The 17,711-nt window shown below is 42.5% G+C and overlaps 1 protein-coding gene across 1 annotated transcript in view; it reads right to left on the minus strand.

The window, feature by feature from the left end:
• Nucleotides 1-17,711, minus strand: part of ST6GAL2 (ST6 beta-galactoside alpha-2,6-sialyltransferase 2) — a 172,785-nt gene that overhangs the window by 23,247 nt on the left and 131,827 nt on the right. The window contains exon 3 of the mRNA XM_059466902.1: nt 1,568-2,570. Coding sequence (XP_059322885.1) covers nt 1,568-2,513 — 946 coding nt within the window. The 5' untranslated portion in view covers nt 2,514-2,570. The remainder of the gene's footprint in view (nt 1-1,567; nt 2,571-17,711) is intronic.

Genomic DNA, 17,711 nt, shown 5'->3' on the forward strand with positions numbered 1-17,711 from the left:
CTATGTGGGCTTTTTCAAACCCAATCTTCCTCTCTTTAGTTGGCATCAGATGACAATTTCCCATTTAAATCCAAAGTTCTTCTGTAGAAAATGACATAAGGTTCGGTGCCCAGAAGCTTCCTAAGCAAATGGGCGCACTCAGGAGCAAGCAGGCCCCAGGTACCATGTCAAGCACCCAAGTCCATGTCTGGGCTGCACCTGAGTGTGCAAATATGACTTGAAACATGCTGTAATACGTGATTATGTAAATATGTCACAATGTGCTATGGATTCTACAGTACAGCACTAATCCATACTGGTGTAAACTGGTTGTACTGGGGAGCACTGACAGAAGATTCTGTTTCAGTCAAAGATAACATGCTGGAGAAGGTAGGAACTGCTAAGCTTTTTCACCCCAAAGATTTCTACACCAGCAAGGCTTCCTATGGAATTAGGGGTTACCCTGGTGTGATTTTAGCTGCAGGCTAGCTGGGCACCTTTGCTGTGCTGGAAGCCCATTGCAAGAGTTTGATAATCCTAGAAGCTCCAACATATCCCAGAGATTTAAAGAAAACCTATCGGTGTCAAAGAGATGACACAGAGTGATGAGGCAAGTATTGGGATGTGAAGTCCTGGAAGATGGGAGGATTAATGAGTGAACATCAAAAGGTTTTTTATGGAGTGCTGAAGGAGATAACTCTTCTTGTTTCAGTAACAAGTTCTGAAACCTTTCATCCTTCTTTCAACACTCTTAGCATACTGCACATGTACTACTAAAATGAAGAACTACTGAGATATTAACACGGGTAGTAGCAATATTTAAAAAGAAAAAAAAAAAATAGAAGTGACCTGGACTAGTTTTATGGTCCCACCATCCTTTTCTGAATAGCTACTACAAAACTCCCACCTTGAGGTGGGGGAGTCTGAGTGACACTGACATCTCAGCACACCTGTAACCTCACTGACTCAGTGTGGCAATGGGAAAACAATGGGTGAACACACTTGAACTCACTGAAATTCAGTCTCGGAAAAGAGGCCAGGGGACTTGATGTCAGTGCATGAAGCTACTCAAGGGTCTGAATTCCTTATATCTGTGAACTCTAAACCAGCAAGAGAGGAAGAGGACACTCTACTGCTTCTTGACATGGAGACAAATGTCTCGGCCAGCCACACAACAGCAGTTGTGAGCTACTGCAAAATAAAGACCAGTGTAACACAGCTTTGCAGAATAAAATCTGAACACAGTTCTAATCTGCTGAAGAAATAAATGCATGTTGCACACAAATGTTGAATATCACAGATCTGATGTAACCAGTTCTGCCTCCCTACTACAAGATGTAATATGATAAGAAAGCATCATTGTTTTCTTTAAATTAGATTATGACTTCAGGCCTGATTTTCCTTTCAGTTATATTGTTCTGAAAGGGAACGGCCTCACTGAAGTCCATTAGTTTACATTCATGCAACTGTAGTAAGAGAGAGCAACCAGACTTTACAGATCTGTGCTTGAGAAGCATGAAACTTTTGAAATTTAAATATGAACATGCATATACATACACACACACACAAATAGATACATTTCACCCACCTATTTCGTCCCCCAGAGAGGAGTTCAGTATTGCACCAGCAGACATAACTACTGCACAACTCCCAAAGCCATGTGCATATAATTTGACCAGTGGAATTTGGGGAACGTGCTTTTCCCATCCAAGAGTGGAGAAGGGAGCCTCCTTGCCATCTATTGTTTTCACATTCACTCTTTCTTTTAGCTCACAGAATAGCTGGTCTCCTGTCAACTTGGAGTTTCGCTTCCCCTTGAACCGCACCCCATGCTTATTGGTACTCAAATAATCTTTCATCGCCTTCTGCAGTCGAGGGTTTAGCATCTTGGAAGAAACATCCCCTTTCCAAAGCTTGTAAAGAAAGGATTTCGACATTGTGGAATACAACCCATCCCAGTCATCAGATTCATTAAGCATCTGGCCTCTCCTATGCTTTGTGCTCCTTCTCCTCGTTCTTCTCTGATGGCTCCAGTTGCTCTGTAAAACATTTCCTTTTGGATTATTCACATCAGCCGAAATGAATTTTTCTACCTCTTGAAGGCGGTTGTGTGACTGAGGCTGACCAGCAGCAAATAAATAATCATCATTCACTTGATAGAAAGCACTTTTTGATTTTCTTCCTAACTGGGGTGGAAAAAACTCATCTTCATTTCTAAAGTCCTCTTCCAATACAGTCCATTTCTTAGAATTTGCAGTCCCAGATTTAAAAGTACCTAGGAGATCTTCATTAAGAAGTACCTCGTTCCCATCAATGGTTTCAGAGAATGATGGGTCATGAATGGCTCCCATGATGACTCTCTGCTTGCCCTGAAGGGGCAGAAGTCTCTTGGTTTCAATGTAAGAAAAGGAACTTGGAACTGGTTCAGCAGTGTTGCTATCTGTAAAATAGATGAATATCACCAAGAAAAGCAGGCCCCATGCAAAGATACCAAAAAGCATGAGTTGTTTCCATTGCTTCAAGTTAGGTTTCATGGCAATGCCTTTACCACCTCCTCTGTGCCTTGAAGTATTGGTGAAGGAAAATGAAACCTGTAGAGAACATCAAATGCTATTAAAAATCATTCAAAAAACAAATACAACTTCGAAATATCTTAACACATATTGATAGATGCTGCAGAATTAAACTCCAAGCAGTAGCACAAAGGATTCAGTAGCAGAAACACACTCCAGAGCCTGCAGACACTGTAGGAGTGACACGCTTTGGCTGTAACCACACCGTGACAGCTGCTAGCTGCAAAAGAAGCTGGTGGCCAGTTTCTACAGTAACTCTGGATCCTGCCTTCGGGGAGATCATGTGCCTGCCTGCTTCTGCTATACCCAGCGTAGCACTGGGAGAGCAAAAGCAAAGCCCCTGCCTGGCTGCATGCACAGAAGCTGTCTTCTCTTTACCACTCAAAGTCCTCACGCAGGGGAACTGTGAGCAAGCCTGTCTCCAGAGGGACCAGGCAGGGAGCACAAGCTCTACATTGCAGCCCTCCTCTGCCCACAGCCTGGAAATTATGGTTTTCTGTGCATATCATCAGGGGGTGAAGGGTAGAGCATCACACAAACAGGTCAGAGGGGAGCCTCCTCCTCAGCAGGTATGAGCTGGCACAGCCCCAGTGGCTGCATCATTTCTTGCCTGATATCAGACCTGAGTAAGAGCAACTCCTGCACCTCTGCTACGGATGCTGCACGCACACTGAAGTGGCATGAAGGAGTTGTGCACATCAAGGTGCCAGGGGGTTTATATTTCCCAAAAAGGAGAATGGGTGGCACAACTATCTAAATACATTCCTTTAGGATAAGATTGAGATTTACAAAAAGGGAGTGGGTAGAGAATGTCAGACCTAGTCCTGGAAATATGTGCCCTATTAATACCTGGGGGTTTTGGACAGCTTGTGCATTAGTGGAGGGATGCATGGTCCAAATGAAACAAAGTTTGACTGAGGGGGCTGTGTTCCAAGGAAAATACATACCACGTTGCTAGACCATCGAGCACACTATGCCCTTACACGACCTCACTTGCTTAATCAAGTGGTGTGACTATCAGTTACAAGCCTGACTGAAGCAAATCCCCACCATAAGCCTTACCATTCACCTCCCTGCACCACAGTCATCATCAGTGTAACTCAGTGTACTAATTAGTGACAGACCACTCACCTGATCCAAATTAAAAATAAACCAAGCCCTATTTTCTGGAGTTTTCTTTCTAACCCATTTGTGTCGATAACAACTTAATGGTGGGACTTAAGAGCCACTTGTACCAGCCAGCTGTGATCAGCAAAGGGGAGTGGGAGCAGGGGCAAGCTTGGATTTCATTACCAGCCTGCGCCTCAGGAGCCACCATCTCATCACATCACATCCAAACAGCTTACAGGCCTGTGATAACACACTGCCTGCTCCCCCTGGCCATCAGGAGGGACCAAAACCACAGTTACCACACGCTATCACCTTTCTGCAAGCTGCTAAAGTACATCAAAGCTGAGTGCAAAGTTTAAACTGAGGCTGTAACTAAGACTGTGTTTTCACATGAAAAAGAAGCCAGCAGTAACAGCAGTGTAAGACGTTCTCTTTCTGTCCTTCATTCCTGCATTGTGCCTCTGCTGCTGCCAACACCCCCATGTGTGGAACTGATATAGGAGGGAAATACAGGTTAGAGGGTTTTCTTGGGTTTTTGGTTTGTTTTTTTTGTTTGTTTGTTTGTTTTTTGTTTTTTTTTTTTTAACTGGGTCAGCCCCTTTATCCACTTCAGTGTGGTCACACATCCAGTTGTTTCAGCACAAATGGGTAAATCACCTACCACAATGTAGAGGGAGAACAAACCGCAGGTGGTATTAGCAGAGATAACTGAGAGATGTTTCTGCTGACCTCCAGAGAATGTGAGACTGCACTATAACGTTTCCAAACCGTCTATTTTAACGATCTCGACAAAGACAACTGACTTTGGGGCTCAAGGCAGTGTCCAGCCAGAGGGAGGATTCATAAAGTTACGCTTGGATGACCAAATTTCATTGCAATTTCTAATACACAGAAAAAAAAATCATGATTGTGATAACCCAGTGCTCCACATATGTTTGGCTTGGCTCAGCTCACAGAAACCACACGGAAGAAAGCTATTACTCCAACTGACCCATTTCCTACTTGCACTCTGCTGCTGCAAGATTGCTCTCTGCAGTACCTCGACACTCCCACACCTTCCAATTTTAAATCACTGCAGGTGATGTCCTGTGGGAGTTGCCTTACAGTATATGGCTGTTGTGCCAGTTAGGTCTGCCCTGAAGTTATTGCAACCTGCCCACTCATCAGTGTTCAGATGGTTCGCATTTTAAAATCAGCATTCTTCACCCATCTGAACTGCTTTCATCTCTTTTTATCATTTTCCCTGATGTGTTTCCCCAGCACTTTTCAACATGTGGCTTCCAAACCACTATGTAAGTTAGTCTTTGCTCAGTCAGATGTTTCTCCTGCTGAATATACATTTCTTACAAGATCTGCAATGGAAGCATCTATCATGATCTTTTTAACAGATAAGCTTGCAGGAAGTCAAACTCATAAAGGAAGAGGTCACTAATATTTTGCACTGAGTCACGTAGCAAGTCCAGACACAATTTAATCTATAAATGTTACAATTTACTCATTCCCCAACCAGCTTTGTTATATCCTATAACCAGAAGTTGCTAAGAAATAGAAAGGTTTAGTCCTAAATCAGGTGTGAGACTACAAATTTCTAATTGTCTGTGATCAAATGTTTGGCACAGTAGATTGCCACAACATAATAAGTCAAGACTCAGTATTCAGCCTAAAATAAGAAAAAGGACTGAGATGCATTATTAATTATTTTTAAATTAAAGCAAACAAAAATCTGCCCCCCAAGCCCTCCACAACACTTATGTCATGAAAGCACACTCATCTTGGTCAGCATGCACATATTAGCATGCATATGATTAGCTTCTTTGTGCAGCAAAAAAATACCCACATGAAACAAAAAAACAGCACCCAACAATATATTTGTATTTAACACCACAAGCAAAAGATGAGGCACCAGTGAGAATAAATCCAAAAACTTTACACATTAACTACTGCAGAAGCTTATCTGCAATTCCTTGTTACAAGTGGGGCCTCAGAAATGATACCCAAATCTCTTGAAAACTGGAGCTCTGTGCTGCTTTAATGTTTTTTGCTCACAAGAAATGCCTTGTGCTCCAGCAGTACAGCTGAGCTGGAAGCAAATTCAAGGTCATTACTGTATTAGTTGCAAGAGGACCTCTACAACTTCACAGGATCTTGAAGCCTGTGTGTCCAAAGCTGCACGAAGTTCAGAGAAATATCAGTTTATCTTATCTCCCTCTACACTAAACATCCAGTCCTCTCCCCCTCAGCCCTTGCAGCTTCTCACACCTCACAGTCCCTGGCTTTGAAAATGTTTGGGAGGAGAGGGGAGCCCTTCCACAAGCTCCCCACCATCCTCCTGCTGGCAGCAGACCCCTCTGCTGCTCAAGGGGGATCTTCCTCAGCACCATCAGGGGATGCCCCTGGATTCCTGCCCTGTGCTGCCTTCAGCAGCACATCTCAATTGCAAAGAGAAAAGCATTTGTGTAGGAAACCAGAAATGACAATTGCAACTTTTTTGTTTAGCTGAATTACACCGGCTAAATAAATAAAAACAGGTGGTTTCATGGGTGCAATTACTGAAGTCCACTGGATGCTTCAGGATAAGCTTCCATCTTTTTTACCTATGCTCACCATACAGCTTTTAAACTGTTAAAGCAATTCTGCACAAGTTTTAAAATTATCATTAGCATTTCTTATTGTCTCCAAATTCACCCCCCCCCCCGCTGTAATAATCTCCTTACTTACAGGCTGCTGGAGTCAAAGCTGCTGCAGAGGAGGAGCAGAGGAATAAGTCTACCCCTGGGGGAAACACTGGAGACTTAACCCAACCCAGCTTCCTCTCCAGCAGAAGTGATAAGCCTGTTTTGCCCCAGAGGCTGAAGACCTCATTTTCCTATGTATCTCCCTTCCGATGGCTCCTTCAATCATTAACTGATTTAAGTTCCAACTACCATATGGAGAATGGCTTTTTTCCTTTCCCAGTCTGGCCATTCACACAAAAGCCCTGGAAAACATGAGGCAAGGTACAAACCAGGGAAGTGGGCAAAAAGGGAAGACTTTCTTATTTGCTTAACAGAAGTCTTAGCAGCAGCTATGTAAAAGAAAGGCAAACCCCAATGGTATCTTTGAGGCATCTCAGGAAATAAAGGCAATTCCCCAGTGGAAATTAAAGGCTGATTTTCCAGAAGCAGCACCCACTTGTGGGAAATTTCATCTTGCCAAGCTCAGATGCAAGAAACCAAAGAGTTCCCCCTCCCTTTATAAAGCCCATTGTTTTGCAACAAGGAGCACTTTTCATTTTTCTAAAGTAGGCCTCCTGACTATTTCTTAAATGAGAAGAGATGGATAAGGGAGATTTTTTTAATTCCTTTGAAACATTCCTTCCTTTCAACACTGTCTATTGTTAAAATTAATTTGTACAGACCCTGGCAGCTCAGAGGTCAGGATGGTTCAAGTTGATGGGCTAAGATGTGCACTGTTATGTTAAACAGGGTTTTTCTTGGCTGCAGCTTTGCAGCAAAGGTCACCACAGGGTTATTTGGGGTAGCAAATGTTAGCTGTGGGCAACCATTCCCAAAGGGCTGAGAATCAAACCAAAGTTTATTTGATGGAAAGCTTAGGCAGCCTGAACAGATAGCAAATGCTCTGTTAGTTTGCTGCATCTCTTAGTCAGCTAATTCCAGAGTATTAAGAAACCTCTGGCATAGGGCAAGACAGCTGGAGGCTGCATTTCCAGGGTGGGGAATACACTCGTCCTCTCATGCAGAAAGTGCCAAATTGGTTTTAGTGTTATCACATCATTTCTGCCATGGTGGAAGCCATACACTAGGCAGCAACAGACAGACAAGCCTGTGGGGAGTGGTGGCTGCCAAAAGATGTATATTAGTGTGTGGATGGCCTGTGCATTTGCCTTATTGGCTCTGATTAGGTCTCCTAATTAATGAATCTCTTTTGGACAACTTCCTTGTTAGTCCCAATAAATCTGGCTCTTCCCTTCAGAGGAGTCAAGCTGCATTCAGTATTTTTTGTGGCAACCTAAGACACTGTCTTCTGAAGTAAAGAAAAAACACCCAAAGAAATCTGAAGTAGGATTTTTTTTCCAATATTGCCTTTTAAACCTATATTTAATTATTTACCTAGAGAAAATTCCTTGAGAGGTATTCAAATAATGGTATTGCTAACCTGAACCACCTACTGAATCTGAGTGTCCCAAGTCAGAGCATTTGGAAAGACCAGTCTCAGGTTCTTACTTCTGAGGATGCAGGCAGGCAGTGTGCCTGTTCTTCAGTCCTCGGATAAAACCTAGGATTTCAAGTTAAAGGGGGTGGGAGTGAAGCAACTTTTTTATTTATTTTTACTAATGACCCATTTCCAGGAGCTTAGGCTGTAAGAAAATTGCCAAATATAGTGAAACTTGCAGTAAAACTCACTCAAGCTGGCAACCCGGCAGCTGGAGAAATGCTCAGTGGGGTTTCTGCCAAGGAACGCGTCCTAGATTATTCTGTAGGAGCACGGAGGCTTAGATGCATCAGTCTCTGGGGCTTAGTGGAAGGTCAAAGTTATCTTCTATGCATCTGATATCTAGTCTCCATGCTCCATCATCAAGTTCAAGCTTCCTGGCATTGAAGCCAGCTATCACTTTCCCACAGCCCACAGACCACATACAGGTTGTCCGAGTGTGGGCTGACAGGAGGGAAGTAAAAATAGAAAAGAAAAGCTGCACCAGCTCTGATCCTTCACAGGCAGACAGACCTTCCCACCACCAGTGGAAATGTTTAACAGAGCGACAATTGTCAGGGAGAACCTGGTTTCCCAGTGACTGACTGCACCTTGCAGGTGAACCTCCACCTACCCAACCTGCAGCAGCTTTTCTCAGGAGCCATGAGAGCAGCTCTCACTCTGACATGCCCTGAGATTCACCACTCCAGCCAGGATTTCCTCACAGATTTCAGGTCAGGGGAGACAACTGGACCTCTGTCTTTTCCAGAGAGGTATGAGCTGACCACAGTCTTGTTATTCTAGGTGAGGGTTTCTATAGAAATGTAGTACATACCACTTCATGTGGGATTCAGTACAACTTTAGTGTAAATCACTTCCAGGCTCTTTAATCAAAACTACAAAGGGGAAGAAGCGTTACAGGGTTGTGTGCAGACAAGCAGTTTCACAACAACATAACTCAAATCACCCCCCAGAGCCTCTCAAGGAGTGTCTCAGAGAGCCCTGTACTACCTGTACTCAGCCTTATCTACTTCTGACCCTTTTTTGCCCTTTGCTCTTGCCACAGCTTTGCTGTTTCCTGGTCCTGCTCACAGCAAGGTGAAAAGGTTCAAGGCTGCTGAAGTTGCTGCAATTGCCAACAGAGCTTGGTTCCACCACAGCAACCAGGTGCAGAAACCACCACTTTGGCCACAGTCCCTGGCATGCCCTCACACACAGTAAAGAAGCAGATGAAGTATTTTCACTGCCCTTGCAGATCTACCAGCTGGGTGCTTTGGATGGGTTTTGGTCATATTTCAGCTGCCACAGCACTGTCTCTTGATCCAGATGGCAGGGGAAAAAATCCACTTGTACCTACACCAATATAAAACCACTGCAAATATCCAAACCAATGCAAGTCACTTTTCCAAAGTGAAATTCAGTATGGCGCTGCACAGTCATGGAGGGATCTAGGTTTGCACAAACACCATCCCAGCAGGCTCCACTCTTCCACCCCAGTAGCTCCTCTGCAGATCCAACCACAGAGCTGCATGAAGTTTTTCTGTGCCACCTTTGTACAGCTCTCCTCCCTCTCACAAACTGCAGGTTGCAGAGGAACTGCAGTTGTTCCCAGGGCACCTGACCACCATGAAGGTCCTAGGAAGCTGAATGCTGTGCAGACTGAAAGATCAAGCTGGCAGGAGATAAAAGCCATGTGTGGAAACAAGGTGACCAGACTGATGGCCATCACTTACTTGCGCATCCTCCACTCACACATAACTGCTTTATTAAAGTATTTAGTTTTATTGCTGCAGTGAAGCCAATGAGGAGGAAGTGAGTTGTACACCAACACAGGGAGGAAGAAGCAGGGGCTGGGGGAGGCTGTGGCACTGAGCTAGGAAAGAAGGAAGCCTGGCTGCAGGGCAGCAGAGAGGCCAGGAAGGCAGAGAGACTGAAAATAAACTACACCCATAGTGCTGGTGGAGGAGCAAAACAACACCTGCCAGAGAGGCAGTGACACCTCAGGGAGGAGAACTGGAAGTGAAAACTTCCTCCCACCAGAATGATCACATCCTTCCCTTTGGGGAAGCAGCATGAGAGCCCAGGAAGGCCCTGGACTCGAGCATCCTACCCTATTCCCCCCAAGATGGGGAAGAGGCTGCCACGTTCCTTCAGCAGATGGGAAGCCTGGGTGAGTGGCAGGGCCCACGCTGTGTCTTTCCCCTTATTCTGGATGGCCACTCCCAGGTCAGTGTGCTGCTTCCTGCCACCCCTGTGACTGCGAAAGGGGACCCTGGAGCACTGAGCCTGGTCCTTGCAGGTGGAGCACAACCCTTGCACCAGGGCACTTTCAGACTGAGCTTTGCAATGGATCAGCACCCAAAAGAGTTGCACACATTTCCCGTGTGAAGGTTGCACATATTTCCCCTGTGAAGGCTACTTCACAGCCCATGCAGGGATGCTCCAACAGATGGTGCCTGAGGACACACAACATGAGCAGGAGTTTATGCCCATCTTTGGCACAGCCTGGCTTTCTGTGGGACTTATTCCCACCCACAGAATAAGGTTTTAATCCCAATCCCCCCCTGCAAAAGCAGAGTTTAGGAGCAACCTGTGCTTATGTTTTGCTTTCATGTGTAACTGAACAGAATGCCAGGAACCTCTTAATGCACCAAAACAAGACAGAGAGGCACAGAGAAATGGATAATACCACTCAGTGTCTAATAAAACAGAAGAAAAAAAATCCAGCCAACATACATAACTGTATTGGGTTCCCTTCCCTCTTTTTAAGGGACAGCTTTTGATACCATACTTGCAAAAACACATAATTCAAAAAAGGAAGGAAGTGCTTTGAGGGTTTTTATTTAAAGCTTGACAGGATAAACGAATCACAGTCTCATTAAATCACACAAATCTCAGGCTGCACACAAGACTAAACCACGAGAAATAGGACGTTACAAATCCTCATGCAGTTCTACACTTCCAGCACAACAGCTCGTTTTATTTCTGCTCTTGGCAAGGTTAGAATAAAAGGCTTCTTTTCTTTGCTCCATAAATGTTTTTAGATGCTATATTACTTGAACTTAACACAGCAGTAATTGCCCTGAAAAAGGGCAATCTGAATTGCTTCCTTAAAGAAGGAAACATTTATAATAACACACACATGAACAGAGAGTACAGTTACAAAAGACCTGTTTCAATCTCATCACAAAAACTTGACCAAATTCACTCATTCTTCCAGGCAGAAGTGATTGGAGAATTTTGATTTTTCACTCTAAAGCAACATTTCTGAGATATACTATTATCCACATCTCTGTGTACCAGTGTATTTTTCATCTGCCAAGTATGCTCTTACTGTATGTTTCTAACACTGTAGGCACCGTTTCACTTTCCCTTTAATTACTAACTTCTTTATTGGACTGTAGTTTGTCTTTTTACATTTGTTCCAGAAAGCAAGCAATTCAGCCCTTGTTTAAAAACTCTAATATAGAACAATGTTAAACAAATTGTTCCCTGTTTCTCAGCTCTATCTCAGCGCCAGTTCCCATTTTGTTTATGTTAGCAAAATAATTGTAGGAGAATATTTAGAAAATTATCATTGTTTACATCTCATTTCTGTATATTCATATATATACATACAAACAACATTCTTTCTATGTGCTTGTTTGCCTTAGTCTAAAAGCTTGAGTAAAAAATTTCACCCTGGAAGAAGGCTTGCCAAATTGAAGGATGAAGTCAGTTAAGCCCTTTGTTACATTACAATCTAAAAATGAAATTTCCTGGACTGAAACAATTTTCCCTTCTTTTTTGTATATTTTAATACTTAACATGATTATGCTGATAATAAGCCAACCTACACTAGCTGGGATATTTTGGTTGGCTTCCTAAAACAAAATGAAGTGGTATTAGTATTTCCCCCCCCACCTCTTTCTTTCTCTCTCCATTCTGGCACTGTTTTATGCATGGCTGTGGGCAAAATTAGTTTAAACTATGACTAGCTCAACAGAAATCTCTTCTGTGGGGGATACAGCTGTTTCTAACCTGACATGAACCACTGGAACCTGAATCCTATCTGCCTGGAAATTTTACAGATTGAAAGAGAAACAGGATCTCTAACAACTACCAGCATGAAACTAGCATGAGCAATTGTGACAAACCAAGGTTGCTGGCTGGGTGCTTCATCCCCTTTGTCAATCATTGATGCCCATGTGCAGCACACAAGATGTCTTTTCCCCCAGCACTTGCCATCCATTCCCTACAAATACAACTGACTTTTACAAGATGGAAGGTAGCATAAAAAGGATGAGGTTCTCTGAAAGCTCTGGCACCATTAAAACAATGAGACACAGAGGTAAGTGAGAAGCAATACAGAGCTGGCTAGTTCCCAAGATTATTTATAGTAGTTGTTTTTGTTATAAAAGTTAGAAGGATGGGATAAGATTGAGACCACCCTCACTGGATATAACTGGAGTTACCATTTGATGGTAATTTTCACCATCAAAAGAGACAGCAAACCCTAAAACCTTTTATTTTGAGACCTACAGGCTCCTACAGATGAATCTGTGAAAAAGTAAATACTTTACTTTCCAAGATACTTGGTAGAGTTTTTATTGGTGCCTTTATCTCTAGAGTAAAGTCCCAATTTAAATACTGACTTTAAAACCTGAAGCTAACCAGTATATATGCAATACAGTCCCTTTGATTGTTCAACAGGTGGCACAATCAAAATTTTCATTAAAATATTTCTTAGTATTTCAAATACTGGATATGCATTTCTTGATTTTCAGCAAACAGGAAGGCCTGTTACCACCAATTTCAATTAAAAAGCCCTCCTTCTAACACTGCCTTTAAGCATCCAAGACATGCAAAGCCCTGCCAGCCTTTTGCACACTCTGTTTAGATGACGTAGATGCATCTGCTGAGAAGGTGCTGATGAAGTGCATCCTCTTGCCCAGCACAGAGCACAGCCATCCTCTCATCAAGATGTCAGAAACATCTCAAACTCTCCCTCCTCTCCTCTCCTGCTGCGCACTGACAACTCAGCATCCATGGGAACAGACACACAGAACCAGACCTGTGTGCCCACCCTGCCCTAGCAAACCCACCTGCTTCCCTTCCCAGGGAACTCTTCTGAGACAGCGCTTGCTTCTCTTCTGGCTCGTGCCCTTCCCAGGAAACAGGAGTTTTCCCTCACCATGGCACCATTTGCCATTTAGGAAACCTGCTGGCAACACTCAAACCAGCCACTGGGAGAATTAGGAAAAAGGTTTGCAATGGTGGAGATGAAACATTTATGTGATTTTGACCCTTGCCTAGGATAATACAACCTCAACCCTTGCCTGCAGCTCTTAAGTGCTAAAGACATGAGGTAAGCAATACAGTAAAGCCAATTCACTGCCCTAAATCAATCAGAAGAAGGTTTTCTCTACCAACATGAAGAGTCTTGTGAAAAAGAAATCCTTGTTTTAACATAGATTGATTCCTCAGCAACATCCAATCCTGTCAAACATATTCTGCTAATGGGGTTTAGTCTTCCTTCAGTCCCATTCAGACAGTAAATAAATGGGGGAAAAATTAGTCCGATCTAAAAACTAATTCTTAAGATTTCTAAAATTTTCAGGATTTTTGCTTTTATTTTCTGATTTATATCTATGCTTCTAGTCAGCATGTTAGTAGAGATGCTTTACTAACAGTTAAAACTACTATAGCAGATATAGACTATACTACACAGGATGACTGCAAGCAAAGCAAAATTTTCCTACTTTCATCACACTGGATTGTTAGGTCCTTTTAAATGTTGGAGAAAAACACATTGAAGCTCATACTAAACATGAATATAAAGATGCAAATAGATATATTAGTAGCAATCATGAATGATGTCAAGCAGTGACAAGACTCTTGTTCTGGTGTTCAGCTGTGTTCAATCTGCTCCAAACTCTTTCAAAATTTTCAGTATCTATGCAAAAACAGTCTGTTGTGCTTGCTCTGTTCCAGGAAAAGAGTAGAATTCTTACAAATCAGTATTTGGACATGTAGCAGTACAGCAAGGTGCTGGCAATCAGGCCAGACACCTGCCACCAGTAGTAAACCTATCAGTCACCAAACCTGGTTTGGTGAATTGATTAAACCAAATTTACCATTCCAATAAAGCAGAAGGAAATCTATATGGGAACAGTAATGTTTTAATCCATTTTAATGCATTGTATAATTTCATAGTATTTCCAGTAACTGTAGTGATTCTTATTATATAAACCCTTCAAATGTGAAACCTGAAAATAGATCCAATACACCCTGGAGGGTCATGAGAGTCACCAGGTCATTCCCAGGGGGTAATGGCAGAACTCTGTGTGCTCCCAGTACCCCACCAGGGCATTGATGCAAAGCTACAGGAGAATTCTAGAGCACCTCACAATTCAGAAGGGTAGAAGTAGTGGTATATTCAGGTAGAGGCATACAAAGATTTTAAGACAAATTTAGGAGCAGCTGTTGGCCAGTCTACTTACAAACCACATTTATTCAAACATTTCTTGTACCTAAAATTCTGGTTTTTTACTTAAAGAGCCCAAAGCTGTGAACAGTAACAGCCACATAACCTGGGATTTTTGATTCAGCATAAGAAAATGAGTACCACTGAGCTTTTCTCAAACAAGAAGGCAGACAATATGTTATGCCCAACAAGAACCAAGAGAAATATTGTTTGAAGCTAGATAGGGAGTGAGGAGTGAGTACTCACACCCACAAATCTGAGGTTCAGCTCTGGACCCAGAACCCCACTAACGACATTTGCACACAAGCAAGATCTCACAATCTGGATACTGTCAAAATTTTATCTAAATATGCTGTGCTATTACAGATTTTCTTCTATTTTAGCTACTTTTTCAGATTCCCAAACCCTTTCAGATTGCTCCAAAAGCAGCAGAAACTATTAACAGTAAATTAATTTATGATGAAATGGACTTATCATACTAACTAGAGATAATTTTTTAAACTTTAATTGTTCAGATTTGATACAGCTCTTTAAGAATTCTATCCAATGTGCTTTCACAAATCTCAATGGATAATATTTATCTGACTTATTTACTAATTACTTCCAAATTACAAGTGTCCCTCAGGTCTGAATCATTTCTGATGAAAGAATGAGCAGACTTTCATACCATGAGGGAAGAGAAATTAAAGGAGAAGAATTTGTATGGTTCAGATCAGGCTAATGGCAAGTTTGATTTCTTTAAAGTGTTTTCTAACTTTATCACCACATGCAGTTAACAATTTGTATTTGCCAAGTCTTCTATGCAACTGCCTTGCCTAGATCTCCTAGGGTTTTATTTAGTAAAAGGAGATAATCATTAAAAGCTATGGCAAAAGCAATATTCCAGACTGCAGATACTGTAAATGTCACAGTCTCCATAAACAAACTGAGCGTGGACAAGCACATGAGGAATAACCACGTATTTTCAAGACACTTAAACAGAACATGCCCAAGGGCACAGTGTAGAGGAGCCCATGTTTCCATCAGTGGGTAACATATACAGTCTCTTTTCCAGGAGCTGAAGAATCCAAGTTTATGTGAATTCTAATGCATCACTTTTCTGCCAAGTACACTTGTACAAAACAGGCACACTTCAGTTTAAAATCAATTCACTTGGCTTGGGCATCAGAGAATCAGGGGGAAAAATAGACTTTTACAATATTAGCTCTCTAAAAGCATTATCTTTCTTTGAAAAATATTGTTAATATAATAAACACTTTATGTACTCTATGTACTTCATTTACTGCTACTATTTCTCCAGCATTTCAGCCAGTGACTGAAAGCACCAGATTACAGCAGTGTGTCTTCTCCAGCATCACCATATCACTATAATCACCTTGATTTCCAAAATTCAGAAGTAGTGCCTCTATTTTGAACTCCAAGACCTACAAACCAGTCACACTGCTATAAGTCTTGACCCAATTTCTCTTTCTCTTGATGACACTTTAATTTAGCATGACTGTTTCCAAGTCACTTGACATTTTCCATATGTACTTTGCATACATGGGACTTGCAACTGTCTTCTTTTGTAACTCACTTCAGATTGGCAGAAAATAAATGAGGGGAACCTTTTGCTCTAAAAGATATTACATTTCAAAGAACATTTTGTTTAGGAACTCTAAATGAAAGAAACATGAAAAGTATTTAGAAAATAAGTAAGAAAAATCGGAAAGAGGGTTAAAGCAACTCAGCCAAACAGAAAACTGCTGTGGGAAGACGCCTTTACTTTCTTGAGCTAGATCAGATGTCTATCTTAGCCGTGCTGAATTTCTCAGCAGTCAAGGCTATGAATTACTATTGGCTGCTTGACTGATTAACCATGGTGCTGGTATGCCTGAGACCTTCCAAGCACAGCAGGGTTATTGCAGCAGTAGACAATACTATAATATTGCAGCATTACAGGCTTTGCAGTTTTCTGTTCCTTCTCTCAGCTTGTGCAACGGGTTTATGACATTCCTCGGAAACTCTCATCTGGGAGCACAGGATGGAGCAGCACCAGTAGTAACTCAAAGCTCTGCAGCCCTGCAGACTGAAGAGTGCAGATACACTATTTCTAGAAACACCAAGAAGACAAAAATTCTTTGGGGTGATCTCCTCCTTCGAGGTCCTGCTTAGTGAAGAAATCATGCAGACAGTCACTATGCAGGCACTCCAATGCCATGCAGTGATATGTATCTGAGCTAACTTAGGAACCAAAAGATGCATCCTCATATCCACATATTTTTCTTTGCATTTCCCCTTTGATGGCTCTGGTTTTGGTGCTATCATCACCTGAAGAACTCTCAGGGTACTTTCAACTGCAACTAGTTATTGTTTCACAAAAATAAAGAGCCTAATGTCACACAGGACAGAAGCAAAGTTCCACATACACAGTGTGCTCAACCCAGTGCTAGTGTCCCTATTTATCTCATGATGACCTTGCAAGGGCAATATATATTTCAGAGACTGCAAGACAATTATTTTAATTCTGTGGTCCAGGAGTTTTCCATAGGGTTTCTCTCGTGCTTGAAACTTTTGCAGGCAATAGTGGTATCACTGGTTTAAGTAGCTGTGATCACATTACGTGCACCCTTCTCAGCGGCTGCCCATATAGAAGCACATTGATTTTTAGCTGATTCTGTTGGTCTTTTTAGTGCTCCTAATCATAAAAGGCCTGAGCAAATAGAAAACCTACTGATCACTATTTTATGCAGATACCCTTTTACAGGAATTAACCCATTGTAAACTAATGTAGGAATTGTATTTTTGGTGTGGGGTGCATTAGGCAAGAAGCAGGAATGCCCCTCTGCTACAGCTGCCAGCCAGTATGAGCACAGATGGCAAACAGGACAAAGCCTGGCCTTGCACAGACAACAGAGAAACTCCTGGCCCCATCGACTGCAGAGCTGGGCAGGTGCCGAGTGATCCAGCCTAAAAGGCAGCCCGAGCCAAGAGTCATGTACAGCACCCTGTCTCATCAGCAGCAGCACCTCCTGACTTCTGCAAAGTCTCTCCTGGAGCTTTATAACTTAAGCCCCAGAAAGAAAAATACAGACAAGCAGTGACTTCAAACAGTCTCAGCCTGTGCCTCAGGGTGAGGGCTCGTTCCAGCCTGACATCTGTTCCAGCCGTGCTTGCTCTGTCCATACAGTGGCTCAATCAAACTAATTCAATGTCTTGAAATACAGCATATTTAGAGACCTTTGCTCATTTGGCTCCATCCAGCAATAACAAGTATCTGCAATAGCATGCTGTGGTCTTCTCATCATTCAGAAAACAGCAGTCAGAGCAGAGGAAAGGGCTGGTGCACAACCAGGTCTCACCCTGGAACAGAAGTCACTACTAAGGTGCCTCTAAGTTGAAAACTAAAAGGC

The sequence above is a fragment of the Ammospiza nelsoni genome, chromosome 2 (genome assembly GCF_027579445.1).
Source record: "Ammospiza nelsoni isolate bAmmNel1 chromosome 2, bAmmNel1.pri, whole genome shotgun sequence".
In the NCBI taxonomy this organism is placed as follows: domain Eukaryota; kingdom Metazoa; phylum Chordata; class Aves; order Passeriformes; family Passerellidae; genus Ammospiza; species Ammospiza nelsoni.